Raw genomic sequence first — 18,796 nt, 5'->3', positions numbered from 1 at the left:
GGGTCCAAATTAACAACTTTCTCTTAAAGATTTAAACTTTGATTTTATATTAATTTATATATATTATTATTGTTATTGAGCTATGGATTATAAATATAAAAACATTCACAGAAAAGAATTATTATAACTAAATTGTTTAATAAACAGTAAGTTCAGGATAAATGTAAACCTTTTTCGATTTTAATATAATAAAAAATGTTTAAACTTTAATATACAAATTATAATTATATTAATTATATTTAAACATCAAAATAAATCTATACCTATTTCAATTTTAGCTTAGTAATAAAAATTTATAATTTTAATACAAAAATTATAATTACATTTAAATTTCTAATTTATTTGAATTTTTTAATAATTATTTTGTATGTTAATATTAATTCTTTTTATAAAATAATTATTAAAAATGTTTAATCACTTTAATTCTTAATAAAATTCAAACATAATTAATAAATCAAAACTTGTGTAGTGTAATTTTTTATTACATTAAAAATAAAAATAAAAATCAATGTTTATATTCAACTTGATTTATTATGTGCAGAAAGAAAGGGAAAGAACCCTAGTAATCTTGACACGAGTTGGGGTTTATGAGTGATACATGACACTACTACTAATCTTAAAACGAGTGACGTTTCAATTTAGTTGTTCAGCGATCGCAAATCACAATCTCCGCATTAACGAACAAGTGAGCGTATGTGTCTTTGAGATTCATTGTTTGCCCTTTTTTTTCTTAACCATTGAATGATTAACTATCCATAATTACCATCTTCATCTGCGGCAATCAGTTTGTGAATTTCATCAAATGTTATTTATCTTACTGTTTTTACATGATATGGAAATTTTATGTCTGGAATTGTTTTCTGTAGGTCATTTAGGGTATGTTTGGAGAAATTTTTATGTGATGTTGCGGGCATTGGGATTATTAGGTGCATGATTTTTGACATTTTGGATTTGCTTCTCCATAGGGATTTTAAAAGAAAAGCAATGGCAAGTGCAATTGGTAGCAGAGTTGAATCTTTTCGAAACTCTCCTTTACTAAGGTTTTCTCTCAACTTCTTGAGAGCCTCTAGCTCTGCTTCCTCTTCTACTTCTTCTGCTGTTTCTTCTGCTCAGAACCCTAAGAAATCGAAGCGAAGAAAGAAGAAAAACTTGTTTGAAGTTGCTCAGTTCTTACCGAACTGGGGAATTGGCCACCACATGGCCAAGTCTCACTGGAATGAAGTTTCTTACGAAATCACTAAACTCAATCTCTACAAGGTGCTTCTTTCAATTCTCAACTTCTTTTTTTCCTATTCTTCTATTGTTTGTATTGGATTTCAACTATTTGAATTTACATTTCACTATTATTTATTCCTCTGCTTTTCTTTCTTTTTTATTTTATTTACGTATTTCTTTTGCAGGATGGAAGGCATGGAAAAGCATGGGGGATTGCTCATAAAAATGGTCAGTGTCATAAGTTGTATGAGAAATGTTTCTGGCTTTAGGATATTCTGTTTTTCAATTCTATGTGCAGCAGAGTCAGCTTGTTGAAGGCGCTGATAATCATGCTGCACTGCTATTCTTCAATTATAGTTGGCTAAGCTAAGAGTGTTTTTCTGAGTTCTTAATAATTGTTGGTTTTTGTTTAAGGATATGTGCGAGGAAATAATATAAATAATTTGAATTACAGAACCGTTTAACTTTTATTGAATGTAACTTGTATTTAGTACTCGGAAATAACAAAATATAATTCTTGCCCAACAGTTTTGTGTGTTGTTACTAATAACTGAAAAATGAAATCTGAAACTAACTAATCCACTGACAACTAGAAACAGTATAACATGTTCTTATAAATTAAAGGTTTAATTATTTCGGAGGTTCCTATTTCGGAGGTCTCTATTTCGGAATGAAATGATTAAACCTTAAATAAAAATAAGGACACTCGTTCTGGTGGTCGGTCAGTCACTCGTTCTGGTGGTCGGTCGGCCTGGTGGTTGGCCACTCAGTCTGGTGGTCGGTCTCTTGGCACCACCAGGCCGACCACCCACCAGGCCGACTGACCACCAAACCGAGAGGAGTGTGAAGTTCCACTGTCACGTGCTTAATCATTGCAGAGTCTGCATGCCACGAAACAACAAATTTAACGTCGTTCAATTAACGGCAAGGTTAAAATTGACTCAATTTTACAGAAATAAGGATCTAATTGAGATAAAAAAAATTTGAGGACCTATTTGAGACGATTTTGCACAAATAGGGACCTCTGAAATGATTAAACCTAAATTTAATAATTGACTTATGCAAAATTAAAATTAAAACTGCTTTGACAACATCTATGGCATGTTTCTAAAACACCTTCTTGCCTTGAAGGTTACAAACTCCTAGCTTCTTTCTCAGAAATTTAACCTGCAGATTTAAATACTGTTGTTCAAGATTAGTCTTCTCCTGTTGGAATACCATCGCATCCCTCTGATATAATTGGACCTTTGCTTTTTCTACCTTGAACTTCTCAGCCAACTCTTTAATGTCAATCCTTAGTGAAACATTTTTGCATCATAGTTTCTTATCTTTGTTTCAATAGTCTTAAACTCTAAGTTCAGAGTTTTTACACACTTCTCATCATGTTCAACCTTTTTAACTTTCTCTAAAGTGATTTTACTTCTCTAACGGTATCATACACCCTCTTCCATTCCTCTGACTCCTCTTAATCAGACGAGACTGAGCCTGTTCCTTTGTTGCTGTCAACATTGCTTCTGTGTGGCACCACTTCTAGACTTGGGGGCTGCTATTACAGGACCAACTTGTTTTTCTTCAGTGTCTTCTTTCTTGTGCCAAACTTCAGTTATCTCCTCTTTTATTGAAAAAGCAATTTTCCTGTGAGAGGATTGAACTTGTGTGCAAAAGTTTGGATGAATGATGCCACATGCGGCACTACATTTGCTAGCTTGGTGTTAACTTTTTGTTTGTTTCATTCATGTTCCATATCATATCATACTAATTATGATCTCAGTTATAAATGACATGATTTTTTTTTTATTATTTCACAGTGTAGACATACTTTTTTCTTATTTCAGTGTAGTTTCTGTTGCTTGTTAGAACTTGGCAGCTTTATTTGATAAGTTCTCAGTGAATACTTTGTGAAGCATAAAGTATAGATTGTATGAAGCATTGAGTAAATACTGTGGCTTTTTCATTACTTGGTTGCTGGCTTAATTTGATAAGTCCCAACTTATTGCAGGCTTGCCAATAGCAGATGCTCCAAAAAAAATTAGTGGAGTTCACAAACGCTGTTGGAAGTTCCTACCAAATGTAGTAAAAGCATCAGAAAGCTCAACAAACTTAACCAGTCCAATTGATACTGGCTTGAAAGTTGAAACTGAAGCAAGTTGATCCTTTGTAATGACTTTGTTTAAAGTCATCGACAGTAGTCCATGTCTTTTTCAATTGGCCTAGTTGTTTTCAACTATACTAGATTTTTTAGTCAATCTTGCAATGTTTGTTAAGCTTTCATGCTTAATTATTAAGTTTATGTTTGTAATCAAATGAACTCTTTCTACTATGAAACGTGCTTTGAGGGCGTAATCTGGATAGATTTGGCTGTTACTATATTTGTGTTTCTCTTTGTATAAACATAATTGGGTGATAAAATCTTACTTTTAAATATTGTTGATTTTTTTAAAATTTTAAAATTAAAATAAGTAATTAAAAGTTATGTGTATCAATGAAGATTAAAGATAAAAGAAAGAGTGATTAAAATATATTATTATTAAAATAAATTGTTAGTGATTTAAATATAACGTTTATCATTTAAATTTTACTTGTTATAATATTAATGATGATGTATTTTGATTAAATAATTTATTCTATAAGTAAACTTTTTTATACTAGCAAATTTCTAATACATAGGATTTCATCTGTCATTATGTTCTTATATTTCATTTTATTGAATTAAAAATTAAATGTTGTAATAATTTTTATTACTTTATATATTAATGTATGTATTAATTTTAAATTAAGTGTAATTTTGAAATATTTTTTTATGTTTTGTTAAAGATTAAAGACGTTTTTAATTATTAGTTGGAGGGGAAAAGAAGGAATGTCACGTGCTAGAACAAATATAAAGACGTTAGTGAGTTTATGTATTATAGTATATCAAAGGAAATGTTAAAGAACAAAAATATTATTAGAAAAAGTAACAAAATTCTTCAATATTTTAAAAACGGATAATTTTCATCCTTATCCAAAATTAATATTTATTTAGAAAAAAATAATGACAATTCAACAAAATCAAAATTAATTTCTTTAATAAAGGAAAAGGAAATAAATTTAGTTTATTTTGGAAGAGATTAAGAAGATTTAAAAGTGTATACAACAATATTTAAATAAACTTTTCTTCTTATTGTTTCTTAAATGTGTAATTTTTCTCCTATATAAATTTAAATCAGCATTTAGTTTTTCAATTTTATTTAAATTTATCAATTTTAATAGAAAATTAATATCGTCTAATTATCAACCAAAGATAGTAATGCATTAGTATCAGTTATTTATTTACTTAGAAGCTAGAACATTAATAATTAGTAATAGGATTAGGAGTAATATTTAACATTTTTTATGACTAACAAATAATCAATATTTTACACTAATATATATGTAATTAAATTAAAGTTTTATAAAATTAAAATTACACAGCTCATCTAATTATGAAAAACAAAGACATAAAGTAAAAGTGAATCTAAACCTAAAAAAGTTATTTATATGTATATACATATACAACAAAACGGTGCGTTTAGTGTGGAACTTCTACTTCCTCTCCTTCTTCCCGTTCCCTGATCCAATCGCGTTAGGGTTTTTGAAAGTTACAAATTTGTAAGATCGTCTCCTATCATTAATCCACTGAAATGGCAGACGAAGCTAACAGAACAGTAATAACACTCTATCTCTTTCGTTCTGTATAAAGTGTTCTTCTTCAAATGGCTATAACAACTTTTATTTTTCATTTCTTGATCCAAAAATGCAGGCTTTCCTTGAAATTCAAGGTCGCATGATCGAAACTACTGGAAAACTAAAACAGGTTTTTCATAATCTGTCTTAATCTCTTATTATTGTTGTTGTTATTTTTATTTGGGGAAAAAGATACTTTGGGCCTTTTTTATTTTGAAAAATTAATAGCTGTGGGTGGTTTGCACAGTCTAGTTAAAGATATGAATCATGTGAAGTGTATAGTTATAAAGACAGAATGGAGATTAAGGAAGAAAGTTATAGGGACAGAGTAGAACACAAATATGGACACCGAGCTTCATATGAACACAAGTATGTATAGTTTATAACTACATATGTAAAGGGATCAAGATTTGGGTACATATTTTTTTTCCCTATTATTTTCATAAATCTCTATAATTACACTCTCCGTTATTGTTTGAATTTGATTGAACCTAGCTGAATAATTGAAGAGACTTACACCTGAAGCAATCAGTGGGTAATGTGAAGTTGTTTTTGTACTCATTCAGATTCACATGAAACTAAGTATTGGCTTCTAATTGTCTGATTGTATATCTCAACTGTTCTGATGTTTTCAGCTTTATAGATAATTTCAAGTTTGGGTTTGGAGTATGAAACCCTATCAAAGATTTGGAAAGAAAATTTTCTGTTCACAATAGTCTTACCAAGCTCAAGTAGGGTTGTTTCCTGTGGAGAATATATTTCATCTTTAACCTACTGGATTCTAATGGAATGGGATCCTCTTTAGTTTCTTAAGTTCATCATGTTTTTTCTAACATGTGTTTCTTGGGTGTATTCTAAATGTTTTGGAAGAGTGATTTGATGTAACTATTACTATGAAGAGTAGTGGTTTTATGCACTTCATGTGTGCTGGGATGTGCAGGCTTCACTGCCATCAACGCTGTTTGAGAATACTTGCATCTGAGTTGTGAAAGAGAATACATAACTTTATTTATTTAGAAGTGGGATAAAAAGAAAAGGGTCAACCTCACCTAGTGGAATAAGGTTTTTGTTATTGTTGTTTGAAGTGGTATATAAAAGAAATGAAAACCTCACATTTGTATTTTGCATATGGGAATGATATTCTTGTTAGGGTTGCCTGAGACTAGTTTATATTATGCCTTGGCATACGCAGGTGCAAACCCAGATGCGTTCCAAAGAAGCTGAAAAAAAGCGTGCTTATTTGACCATGGAAGAGCTAAAGCAAGTTCCTGATGATACTAATGTTTACAAATCTATTGGTATGCGAAGAAAATCGTGAGTTTATCTTAATGTTTCTGTTCTTTAAGCAACCCTACAAATTTGAAAGTATTTCTATTGGCATTTATTAAAGCCTTAGTTTTTCTACAGACATATGATGTGTCCAGTTATTTTGTTTTGCAGGGAGAATGTGAGTTGTGGTTACCTCTTTGAACATGCTACTAAATAGAGTACACAAAAGCTTGATTTATGGGATGTTTTTAGAAAATATTAAAGGCATACTTTAACACACTCTTAACATGATGACCAGGTTTGTATTGGAGACCAAGGCATCATTAATGAATGAACAGGACAAAAAGTTTAAAGATGGTGAAGCTTCTGTTACTACATTACAGGTAGATCTCCTTCATTCATTGCCAAAAAACTTCTTATCTTCCATCATTTCTATCCTTATTTTGTTTTCAATTTTCTTAAGTTAAATCTCACAACTGAAACAAATATAACTATTGTGACTAAATTTCTAAAGCAGTAAATACGAGTATCCATAACCTTTGAATGAAATTCAGTTTTTATTCTACTGTGTCTTTGAACAGAGCTCGAAAGAGTACTTGGAAAAGCAGATGGCAGAGGTGGAAAGCAATTTGAGAGAACTGTTACAGCAAGATCCTGGTCTTGCTAGGCAAATCATGTCTATGAATGTAGTGTAAACTTTCCATTAGTGAGATTATCTTTCGGTGATGGGTTTTCTGGTGTATTTGGGAAAATAGAAAAATTCAGGACTTGGTGAGATACGAGGATATTTATTGCCTGCATCATGGATGATCTTCTATCCTTCTCAAAATGTTGATTTGGGGAGTTTTTGTAGGTTATCAACTCTCAGACTGTTTTGTTTTCTTCAGTTATCTGTTTCCTTTCCTTCATCAATTCTCAGGTTTTTACTGATTACATGATTTAAATTGGGTATAAAACCAAAACATGTTTTAAAATGATACGTTAAAATATTATTCTGAAGAAAACCAATGATAGGTAAGCAAAGAAAAAGAAAAAACATCTCAACCATACAAGAGGTATTGAAAATAATTAAATACATTTTGCATTTCCAGCTTCAAATGCAAAATACTATTAAAAAGTTATTGTACTCTTAGGGTGTGTTTGCTTGATTTCCTATTGTTGAAGGACATTAGGAAGGTCGGTTACCAAAATATCCCTATCTAATATCATGTCACTTTTTATTCACCTGCATTGTTCATGATTTTGTGCTGCTTTTGCTTCCAGCAGCAAAAGACGCATTCGGTCTGCGATGATATTTAAGTCAACATTCACGTCCATTAATTCAACATGTCAACAATACCCACAAAAATATTGAACATCTTATAAGAAATACATTATATTTTTTTTATTTTTTATTTACCAATAAGGATATTTTGATAATTTTCTTTTTATATGTACTAAAACTTTTTTTATCTCTTATATCAGTGAAATCAGTTACAAATTTAATCAATTTCACTTATTTTTACTTGTAAATCCCTTAAAAAAAATACAAAACAATGTATACTTCCAAATTCATCCACTCATCATTCTTCAAATTCATCCACTCATCATTCTTCAAATTCATCCTTCCAAAGAAATATACAGTGAATGATGCTGTTTAAGGCTATAACAAAAGTTAATATTGATCGTTTCTAACTTGCATTAATTATTTTCCATAGCAATTTCATTTTCGGTTAAAGTATAATTTTGATTTCTCTCTAATTTCGGTTAAATATATTATAATATAACATAATTTCATATATTATTTTGTTTTAATTAGTTAAATTATTTCTTGAGAATACCGTAAATGAACATATTAGATTTAGAGTTAAATTGGTGAAAATAAAAGAAATAAAATACATGTAAATTTTTAAGTACATCAAAATTACAAATCTTATTTACAAAACTAGGACCCCAAATCATGGATTAAAACATTAAAGAAAGGCTGAACTTATAATTTCCAACAATTCTCCTTTAGAGTTTTGTCTAATTTTGACATATTTTTAGTTAAATTCCCATTCATTTCTGAATGTACTTTTAAGGATTTCGAAACTTCATTCCGAAATGAAGAGTAACCCAAGAAATGCATCAAATGCTGGAAGTTGGACCCCATTCTATAGAGACTATCATTACCCAAACCTTTTAAAATGGAAAGTTGGAGCCAAAAACAAAATTCTAGATGTGTTTTTTTTTTCCTCTGGGGCCCCTTGTGATCTCAGAAAAATGCGTAAGAATCAGATTCATAGTGTGGAGATCATTTTCATTTATTTCAGTGTCACTAATCATTTTCAAACAAGAACAAATCATTATTCATATCCAGTTACAGCACATTAATTAAACAACTTGTGGAATTGGCCGCTTTGTTCCGATGGATCAAATTCGTTAATACAAGATTATATTCACCTTCCACATTATTAAATCAAGCTTCCAACTAAAATGATTGCATGAAAATGTTTAACAGCTTTGAAGTTTCTTTGAAGTAGTTCTTTGTAAACATGCCAGTCTTCTGCTGCTTCTACATGTTTATTCTTGGATAGAATAAAGTCATGCGATCCAAGAAATCAAGAGTTTTGAAGCTGGGATTTGTAGATGTCATACCCAGAAGTGTCTGGAGTTACAGGACACAATCTAACAGAGAATGAGTGTGACACAGGAGGAATCAAATAAGGATTGTGGACACATGGCGACCAACTATCATCTCCACCTAACCCCATATGCTTGTGATCCAGATGAAACTGTAATACCATAAAACATCTAAGATGAGCAATTCAATAGTAATAGCAAAGGTAAAATAAAACATGTTTTAGGTCCTTCAAGATATGATGAATGTTTATTTAGTCCATACATTTCAAAATCAGTGGTTTTGGTTGTATTTCTTTTCTCTTCTTCTGAAAAAGGAAAGCTTATATGTTATTAAGAAAAAGAGGCCTGTTCACAAGATGTGCCAAAATCTCAGAGATGGCCTTATACTTCAATTTGCCTTGACCACAGAAAAAATTCACCATAGCAAGTAACATTCAAAAAAACTAATTGTACATGAAAAAATTCAGGTCACAGAACACACACAAACAGTGCACTCGAATGCAGCAACTGTGAGCACCAACACAGATTTTGGAAAATATTGAACTTTGCCAACCTGAACATTGGGCCCAAGCTTTCTGCTTGACATCTAAAAATATCATACCACATTTTCACCATAAACTATAGCATTATTCTAATTTGCACCCTGATCAGTCATCACCATACATTTGATGAAGTGCATTATATCATTTCAAAAACAGTGGAAGGAAAATGTACAGAAATATACCTCAATGCTATCTCCTTCAATGAGCTCTTCATTGTGTGTGGCACGTTCAAGTTCTGAGGTGCTATAGTAGCTTGCACTCATTTGCATTGGTGGAGAGATACCATACTTAGAAGCATATATTCCAAAACCATTTTTGTTTCTGAATGTTGCCCACCTAACATCTGCCCTGCCAGAAGATTCCCCAGGAACAATATAAGGAACATGCAACTCACTAACATTATGTTCATAGACTGCAACTTGGGCTGCAGCTTTTCGATCCGGATAACACTCAAATGGTCCTCTTCCATACCAAGTTACTAGATCCAATGATTTTTCCACATTTAACACAATTCCCACACGTGGTAAAGGAGGAAGATCAGGATTTGGCTTCACTTCGCATTCTATAATAACATCCCCAGAAGCAAAAATTGTATATGTCACTTCTGTAGTATATAATACCTTTGATTTGTCTTGGTTAGAGAGAGAACCCTCAGCACCCTTTGTAACACCAAGAAAAACCACCAATATTCTAACTGAGTTTTCTGTAATACTTTGCACAGAACAGCTCTCAGCAATGAAGTGGAGGCAGTCCATTCCAGCAGCTTTCCACCTGGACAAATAACTGGCTCCCTCTCCTCCTTTATCATTATCTATAGGAGCTCGCCAGAAACATGGGAGGATGCCCTTTTTCAAAATATGTACTCCTTTAACCTAGCATTCATCATAATAATAGCTATAAAGTAAAGTCATACAAAAATTTGAACAGGTATCATGAAACTTCTTGTAAAGAGGAAACTTAAATAACACAAATGTTCCAAAACCTATGACATGTCTTTACTCTTCAAACATTTCAAAACTCAAGAAGTACGAAATAAAGAAGGAAAGAATAGTAGTGGGAAGACATGGCAGATTTTGATAAATGATAAGGAGGCTGAGAGGCCAAGGTCAGAATCTGTTTTTGCAACTCTGATTTTCTATCTTTTCCTTTCATTTACACTTCCTAGTGCCTGTTCTCTGCTTACCAGTGCTACCATTGTACTGGACTTCTGCCTCTGATTTTGTCATATATTCAGTGTTAGACATCTCTATCATATATCTTATTGGAGAAAATCTAAGTCTCGTGGCAAATTACACTATATAATAGAAACAATCGTTCCCTTACAAATCGATTTTATAAGATTAAATTAAATCTAAACCACTGTCTACGATGATAAAATGCATTAAATGGCACCTACTGTGTTACCCACGTACCAAGCCCAATAGTTTATAAATGATAGCAAACTTTACCTTAAAGTCAATTTTATAAGGTTAAGTTAAGTCTAAAGCATTTTCTAAGATATGTTTTTTTTTCTTATCATCACAAAAATAGTATTATTACAATAGTTATTGAAAAAATATTATTATATTATAAAATGTTTTTTATAAAATAGAAATTATAAAATAAATAATTTTACAATTTTATCATTGGTAATTCTTTTTATTGTGTAGATGACTTTTTTTACCCTATGAGTTGTTATTTGAGTTTAAAAAGACAGTTACTTAAATGGTAAAATTGGAAAAAAATGTATACACCAAAAGGAAGAATCTCCTTTCTTGATGGTGTAGATAATATCAAAACCTTGAGCCAAAAATCATCTGGGTTTGGATCAATGGGTATTTTCTCACAGCAAACATCACTTTGGCTCCCTATTAGAGGTTTAAAAAGAAAAACAATGTGATCAGTGAATTCTTCATTTTTCGTGATTGAAGATTAAAAGAAACTATTATTTGAAACACAGAAACCATCATTGAAGGTACTCTTCACTATATAACAAGTTCTACATTCACTGGTGATCAGTGAAAGCCAGGTCTTACTATTTTAAGAAGACATTTGTCCTGTATTCTACATCTGCTGTTGTTTCTAATTTAAAGAGAGAAAACAAGTTCCAATTTAGTCAAGCATTCAATGGAAAAATGATAAATTCAAAGTTTAGACTTACCTTCCAGCTTTCAACTAAACCAGTTTTAGTATTCAATGTCAAATCCCAAACATCTTGCTTTTTGACTATGATTGTATCTCCTTGTGTTTCAGCAACCAGTTTGCCAGAACTAATAGCAATAGCCTGAATACAACAACCATTCATAAAGTATAATAAATTAATTTCAGCAATAACATATAGTATAAGCTACTAAACCTCATTACTCAGCCCTAACAAGAGGTATGAATTGATTCTAAAATAAATCAACACGTCATAAAATTACATGCACAAGAATGTTTTTCCTGTCAGGCAGTTGAACTTGAGCAGATGAAACAATATGACCAGCTTCAACCCAACGTGTGGAGTCCAAAAGTTTAACCGTTAATGTCAAGAATAGTTCTTCTTCTGATGATGAAGCCCACAGAGAATACCATGGACCTGATTTCCAATCAACAGCATAACTATTCTGGGGCTTTATAGGGGCAAGGTCCAAAATACCAGATCCAAGGTTATATCCATTTGCAGAAATATACCAGCTGAACTCCAATCCTTCTGTTGTTTGAAAAAAATGAGTATTTTTTATCTGCAAAACAGAAAACAAAAATAAATTATCAAGTCAAATTTGTCTAGAGAAACATAAAATTCAGATAAACTGAGTACCTCCAATTTCCCTTCATTTAAAGCCACCTTGATTGGTTGGTACAAGTATTTAACCTCTGAAACAAAAAGGCATATTGATGAAGCATGACTAAAGATGTAAACAGAAACACGAATAGTCACTCCTACAAGGTTGTGTGTGCAATAATGAGGCAGTCTGTCAGTTTACCATGTAAAACAGGATGAGGAGTTCGATCAGGAAATGTGAGCCCATTCAAACAAAAATTCAAATCATTGGGAACATCCCCAAATTCACCTCCATATGCCCAATGCTTTGTACCATCCTCATAAACTTTCACCAGCGCCTATGTGCAAGCAAAGTACAAAATTGAGAGAATTCAGACAATGTAAGGTAAAGTTTATCCTTCCTTAATTTGGTTTAAGTATTTCAAAAACCACTCACCTGATCAACCCAATCCCAAATAAAGCCTCCTTGGAGTCCAAATGTGTTGTCAATTGCTTCCCAATATATATGAAGATTTCCATTACTGTTTCCCATTGCATGTGAATATCTGTCATTTTTTGGGTCGGCAAAAAAAAGATTTTAAATATATGCAAAACAAACAATACCAGCACTAACAAAGATACAGAGAGGGAATGCACCAATATTATCTTATACTTATATCAGTAAGAGATATAACTAATTATCTATAACTGAAAACAACAGGGAACAATAGAAGTCATGTTCTGTTGTTGATGTAAAACTATGAAATCATACTCGCACAGTATCAGAGGACGTGTTTCAGTCGGATCATTGGCTATTTTCACCATGTCCCAAACACGCATATACATAGGACACACAATATCAGTGCATGGAGTCCTGGATCCACCTCCTTCATAATGTAATACCCGTGATGAATCTCGTCCTCGAATCCAGCCTGATGTGTTGACAAAATGAAAAAAAAAAAAAATTTAGCCAGTAATCTTAAAATAAAATGTAACAGCAGAATAAAAAAAAAAAGTCACTTCAAATATGCTAACTGTAAGTGAACCCAAGTGCAGTATCTACCAGCTAAAGCATAATGATTTGTTCCAAATCCAGATTCATTCCCTAAAGACCACGAAATAATGCATGCGTGATTTTTATCTCTCTCAACCATGCCAATCACACGATCCAGCATTGAAGATGCCCAAATTGGTTCCAAAGTAGGGTGCTTGAGATGTTTAGAATAGTCAAAACCATGTGTCTCAATATTTGCTTCGTCTATCATATACATGCCAAACAGATCACATAGCTCATACCAACGTGGATGTTGGGGATAATGGCTATTCCTCACTGCATTAATATTATTTTGCTTCATCAAGACCAAATCCTGTAATCACAACAATTATTGCTTTTTAGCCTTCAAATAAATGAACTGTACTGACAACTTTATTGAAGGGCGACAAAGGATTAGCAGTACCTTGATCATGCAGGATTCTATGTTTGCCTTCCCCACTTGAGGATGATGTTCATGCCTGTTCACACCTCTAAGCACAACAGCATGTCCATTAACAAGCAGTTGTTTATGGGCTTTAGACACTAGTCTAAATCCTACTGGACATGATTCACTGTCAACAACACGGCCAGATCGGTCTTTCAGGACAACAACCAGAGTATAGAGGTATGGCTGTGAAAAAGCAAAGAAAAAATTATACATGAAAACCAAATAGGTAAAAGATCAATAACAAAAACAAAAAAGATCTTGTGAAGCTTTGAGAAAATCCAAATATGTCAATAAGCTTTCAATCACACAGAAAGGTCTTGTCTTGATAAATCATCATAAAACCTTTCATAGGAGTTTAAGAAACTCGATTCAAAAACTTTATTGGCCTATCACTTCTTGGCTATGAAAACTAAAATATGCCACAGATAAAAAAAATTAATGAGAAGGAAATGAGACAAGAAACCGGAGACATTTGCAGGATTACAGTTGTTGAGTAATCAATAGACAAAAATCTTAATAACTACTTCAACGTTATTTTTCAATAGTAATGTAACCCTTAGTTCGCTAATCAATGAGTAAAATTGACCAAAACATCGAAAAAATATGATTGAAATTTCTTACTTTCTCTGCAGACCAAAGCTTTGGTGATTGTAGTTTCCCTGTAAGCAAGTAGCCATGAAACCCTAATATTGGTGCTGGTGTACTTGATGGTTGGAGCTTTATGTCAGCCACATTAGATGAAAGGAGATCAGGATTGCCATCAGAGGTGTACCAGCTTCCAGAATCAAACAACGTAGTTTCTATGGAGTAGTCTGTGAGAATATTATCCTTGGATGTCTCTTTTAATCTATCTAATTTTACTTCAACCTGGATTATATATGCATGAAATTGATATTATATCCCAAATAACAATAACACATGAATAAAAATAACAGTGTTGTTGTAATATCAGTGATACTATGGGGTAATCATGGTGGAATAAAGGAAACAATAGTAAAATTTACTGTGAAGAAATACAGAACATAATTTCATTCATAAATTTAGAAACTACATTTCACTTTTACAAAGTCAAAACAACAAAATAATAGAGACTTCAATATAATTGGGTTTAGGTAAAATCTTCCACAAGACCAGTCACGGAAGTATAATAATTATTAAATGAAAAATAACAATAATTTAACAATGTATTTATGCTTACCAGTATATCTGCGTAAGAATAATCTTCAGCGATATTTGATTTGAAAAAGTAGTCAGTAATAAATACCTACATACAAAATATTTTGAAAGATATTAGCATCAAGCATGAAAAGATAGTCAAATGGCTGAAGATTTGGACATGCTATATATTCAATAAAAAAGGAATAGGTATAAAGATACATGTATATAATTCTCAAACTTGAATTTTCTGTTATTTAAATGATAAATTAGGTGCATTAATAATGTAATCTAACTCTTAATTATTCTACAAGACCAAATGCTAATAAATAACGACAGCACCTGTAAGCAAACAAGAACTAAAAGAGAAAGAAAAGAAAGATTTTTCTTGAATAGACTGAAAATAACAAGAAATAGGAGAGCACTCTCTCCTCCTACATTTTCTCCCTAACAAAGAGCTAATGCTCAAACTACAAAATTAACATCCTTCTCTCTCCTCTCGTTCTTCCCTTATTTATCTAACTAACACCTCAAGTAAATAACTCATTAACATTCAAACTATCTTAACTAATTTCTCTTTTTCTTGTATCCTAACAGCATCACAATTTGATTGTCATATGTAAACCATAAACATTAATGACTTGCATTTTTACCTATAAGCACCAACTTAATTCTAATAAGGACACTTATCATAAATTATATCAAAAAGTAGGAGGTTTAGTGAAAACAAACCTCTGGCTTTGCCATAAGAAGAACATCACGGTGGATACCAGATAACCGCCATTGGTCCTGGTCCTCAAGGTAAGAGCCATCACTCCATCTATACACTTGAACAGCTAAAACATTCTTAACATCTGAACCACATGGATGACAAAATTCAGTGATTTCAAACTCTGCAGGAAGTCTGCTGTCTTGGCTGTCCTTGCAAAATAAAAACAAGAGTTGATTAATGCCAAAGCTTCATATATATTACCTTTCGTCTTCATAAATATTATGTGATAAGGCAACACTTCACTCCATATCCATTACAAAAAAAAAAACAGGTCTAAGCCCTTTCATTTTAGCAAGAACATACTACTAAATATCAGAAGTCCAGCTATGATCAGCCAGGAATTCGCAAAAGAAAAGACAAGATGGTAAATGAATATCTAATGATTAGACGAGTATTTTCTTCATTGCCGTAGACCACAGTTACCAATTTATTATCTATTTCATAACATGCCTTCTCCCTGGCTTGCATTGCTTTGAAAATCTTATCATCTATACCCTTTTACTCCCCACCCCCCTCTCCCTCCTAGCATCACATATGCTAGAGTTGAAAATACAATAGAAAAATACTAACCAGCAAGTTTGTAATCATGTTCAAGTTTGTATGATCTGCATATCAGAGAGAGAGAGAGAGAGAGAGAGAGATACCTATATCCAACAGGATTCCCATTTATCCATGCACAAAAGGCAGAATCAACTGCTTCAAAATGCAACAAAATTCTTCTACCTACAGAAAACCAATCAATGTTCCGAAGTAAGTATTTTAAACTAAAAAACAGCAAGTACTGGTGGCGATTAAAACCTACAGGATACAACTTTTCCACAACATGTGGTACAGAACAACAACACTTCATATATTCCACAAAAACAATGTCATACAATGGCTTCCTAATTACCTTTGAAGTACAATGCACTAACATAGAGAACTGAATGAAAACAAGAGAATGGCAACACCAAATTCCTCAATAGTGTATGTCAATCTACAGAAGAAAAGAAAAAACAGCATAAGGAAATTCAGCAAGTCATACCCTCCCATTCTTTAGGAATTTGGAAGTACGTTCTGTAACAGCCAGTAGGATTTTCACTTGGAACGAAAGGAGGATCTAGCGGAAATGGATACACCACGTTCGTATATATAGGAACATCAAATCCGTGTAACTGCCAATTCGAAGGAACTGTCCAATTTTGACAAAAGATAATTAAACATGGATAAAAATATCAGCACTGAGTAAGAACAGAAAATGACAAAAATCAATTCATAATCAAAGCAAAATAATAGCATTTCACCACTACAACAAACTCTTTAGTAAAGCAAAATTTAGAGAACATTGTGAAGAAATTAAGCAGACACAGTGAATGCAAAGGCGTTTTACGAATAACATATACGCACTTAAACATGAGCACTTACCAGGCAAATTTTTCCACTCTGAATCGTGGAACTCACTTTCATAAAAATTAGTTGGAACATTGCTGGGCCTGTCAGCGATGAAAAATTTCCAATATCCAGACAAGGACTTAACAAAAGGCAAGTCTTTGACCCAAAATGCAGCACAATCAAGAGACCCCTGAACAGCATCAACATTCCAAACAGCAGACTGGGAAACCAAAAAATCCACTTTGTTCCGTTGATACCAATATCTGAGAGATCCTACACATATCACAAAATTCCAGATTGCCCATAATTTATATAAAAAAACTAAAATAGAAGGAAATCCATAACAACATAAACTCATAAAAATCCTATACAATTTTTTGGTACCGAAAAACTACAGTCATTGATTTTAACTTCTTTCATGTGCAATGAACTATTGATTAAATTCATAACACTTAATATAAGAAGTCAATATTATACACCTATACTTAATTTACTTAAACCATTTAATTCAGCTGACATCTTGAAACCATTTATCAATCGCAATAAAAATATATAATAGATAACTCTATGAACACAATAATAGAATAAGTAAAAAAAAAAAAGGTGGCAATTTTCTTGCAAATAGCCTAAAAAATTGAACTTTTAGAATATATATATATTCCTCACTTCATTTTATCAAATTATTTCATTCAGCTGAAATGTTACGACCATTTATCAACCCCCAATGGAAGTTAGAATAGAAAACTCACATGAATGGAATAGCATCTTTCAAAAAATGAAATTTTCTTGAAAAGGGCAACTAAAAAATACGAACTTTCAGAATGGAACCAATGTGTTTCCATCTATCTAGCAAACCCAAAACATGAAATGAATCCATTTTAGCGTAGAATCTATCCCAGTAAACGAAATGGAAAAAAAATGTTGATGGGTGTGAGACCTTCTAGAGAGTCATGGCAGTGCAAGGTGACATGAGAGTCCCTTTTCCTCCACTTGATGAAAGAAGGATCTTCCCACACTTTGTAACCATTCTGTTGAGTGAGGTTAAGAGGCCCAACAACAACCAAAGAAGAAGAAGAAGAAGCCATAATACAATTCACAAAATTCTTTGAACTATTGTGGCCAAAGCCAAAGGAGTTATTGTGGCAAGTGATGATCTAATAAGTGATTCTTGTTGGTCGGAAGAACATGTCACGACTCGTCGTTTTGGAAACTCGGAATTTCATGTGGATTATTTCCATGAGTTTAATTTAAAAAAACGTGTTCAATATATATGCACTTTCAATAATGTAAAAGTTTCTTTTCTACATTTTTGGTTAATAAAAATTGCTATTGATATAAACTTTGACACATTTTTCGTAAAATTAAATGACATATCAATGTCATATTAAATGATAATATAAAATTGTTTTACATTGTTCTTTTATAAACTATTTTCCTTTTTTTAAACACGTTGTGTATTTTATTATTGTTTAAAATTTATTAAAATATTAAAAAAATGAGTATCACTTTTATTTTAATTAAGCTTAGTTACTCGGTCATTATTGGAATGTTTTATGGTCCTTATTTATAAAAAAGTTTCGATTGTATTTTAAATTTTGAAAAAAAATAATTGTTCTAATTTTTGAGAAAGTGATTCAATTAAATTTAAAAAAAAATTACTAAAGACGTTAATAACATGTGTTAATATGTGATTTTTTTAATTTTTTTTATTTTCTTTTAAAAATTTGTTGCCACAAAAAAGTTTATAGTGTTACATGTGGTAATGTAAGTCTAATATGCCATGTAATGTCAAATGTCAAAATGTCTAGTGTCATTGTGTCAAGTGTTATTGTCTCGGTTTTATTTTAATTTTTATATATGTCTAAGTTTTGTATACTAACGACATTAACTAATGTGTTATGTGTTAGTTCGTTGTTATTTTTTTTTAATTTATTTTTCAATTTATTTGTATTATTTTATTATATGA

At 31.8% G+C, this 18,796-nt stretch overlaps 3 protein-coding genes across 5 annotated transcripts; 2 read left to right on the top strand and 1 right to left on the bottom strand.

Annotated features, from left to right (window-relative positions):
* The first annotated feature begins 544 nt into the window (after window positions 1-544).
* LOC108339632 (uncharacterized) lies at window positions 545-3,582 on the top strand. 3 transcript variants are annotated; one of them, XM_017576805.2, is made up of 4 exons: window positions 545-685; window positions 966-1,257; window positions 1,401-1,443; window positions 3,215-3,582. In XM_017576805.2, the coding sequence occupies exons 2-4, from the start codon at window positions 985-987 to the stop codon at window positions 3,364-3,366; spliced, it is 468 nt and encodes a 155-aa protein (XP_017432294.1). In that variant the 5' UTR covers window positions 545-685; window positions 966-984; the 3' UTR covers window positions 3,367-3,582. The 3 variants fall into 3 exon arrangements, with proteins under 3 accessions (XP_017432294.1, XP_017432293.1, XP_052734478.1); XM_017576804.2 differs by having other exon boundaries at window positions 545-691; XM_052878518.1 differs by having other exon boundaries at window positions 545-691; window positions 867-1,257.
* Window positions 3,583-4,742: 1,160 nt separating this feature from the next.
* Window positions 4,743-7,072, top strand: LOC108339634 (prefoldin subunit 1). The gene is made up of 5 exons (XM_052878396.1): window positions 4,743-4,898; window positions 4,994-5,047; window positions 6,110-6,231; window positions 6,485-6,569; window positions 6,768-7,072. The coding sequence occupies exons 1-5, from the start codon at window positions 4,875-4,877 to the stop codon at window positions 6,879-6,881; spliced, it is 399 nt and encodes a 132-aa protein (XP_052734356.1). The 5' UTR covers window positions 4,743-4,874; the 3' UTR covers window positions 6,882-7,072.
* A 1,375-nt stretch (window positions 7,073-8,447) lies between these two features.
* On the bottom strand, window positions 8,448-18,058 carry LOC108340478 (uncharacterized). Its single transcript, XM_017577889.2, has 17 exons — window positions 17,768-18,058; window positions 16,864-17,103; window positions 16,484-16,630; window positions 16,104-16,182; window positions 15,420-15,603; window positions 14,731-14,796; window positions 14,154-14,399; window positions 13,509-13,715; window positions 13,115-13,418; window positions 12,824-12,983; window positions 12,509-12,617; window positions 12,275-12,410; window positions 12,109-12,164; window positions 11,732-12,031; window positions 11,470-11,592; window positions 9,512-10,201; window positions 8,448-8,939 (listed from the first exon to the last, which is right to left on the bottom strand). Exons 1-17 carry the CDS (start codon window positions 17,913-17,915, stop codon window positions 8,766-8,768), a joined length of 3,369 nt encoding a protein of 1,122 aa, XP_017433378.1. The 5' UTR covers window positions 17,916-18,058; the 3' UTR covers window positions 8,448-8,765.
* Window positions 18,059-18,796: the final 738 nt, after the last annotated feature.

The sequence above is a fragment of the Vigna angularis genome, chromosome 5 (genome assembly GCF_016808095.1).
Source record: "Vigna angularis cultivar LongXiaoDou No.4 chromosome 5, ASM1680809v1, whole genome shotgun sequence".
Lineage (NCBI taxonomy): Eukaryota > Viridiplantae > Streptophyta > Magnoliopsida > Fabales > Fabaceae > Vigna > Vigna angularis.
The sequence above is the reverse complement of the archived record's forward strand: the minus strand, read 5'-3'. Positions and strand labels throughout refer to the sequence as shown.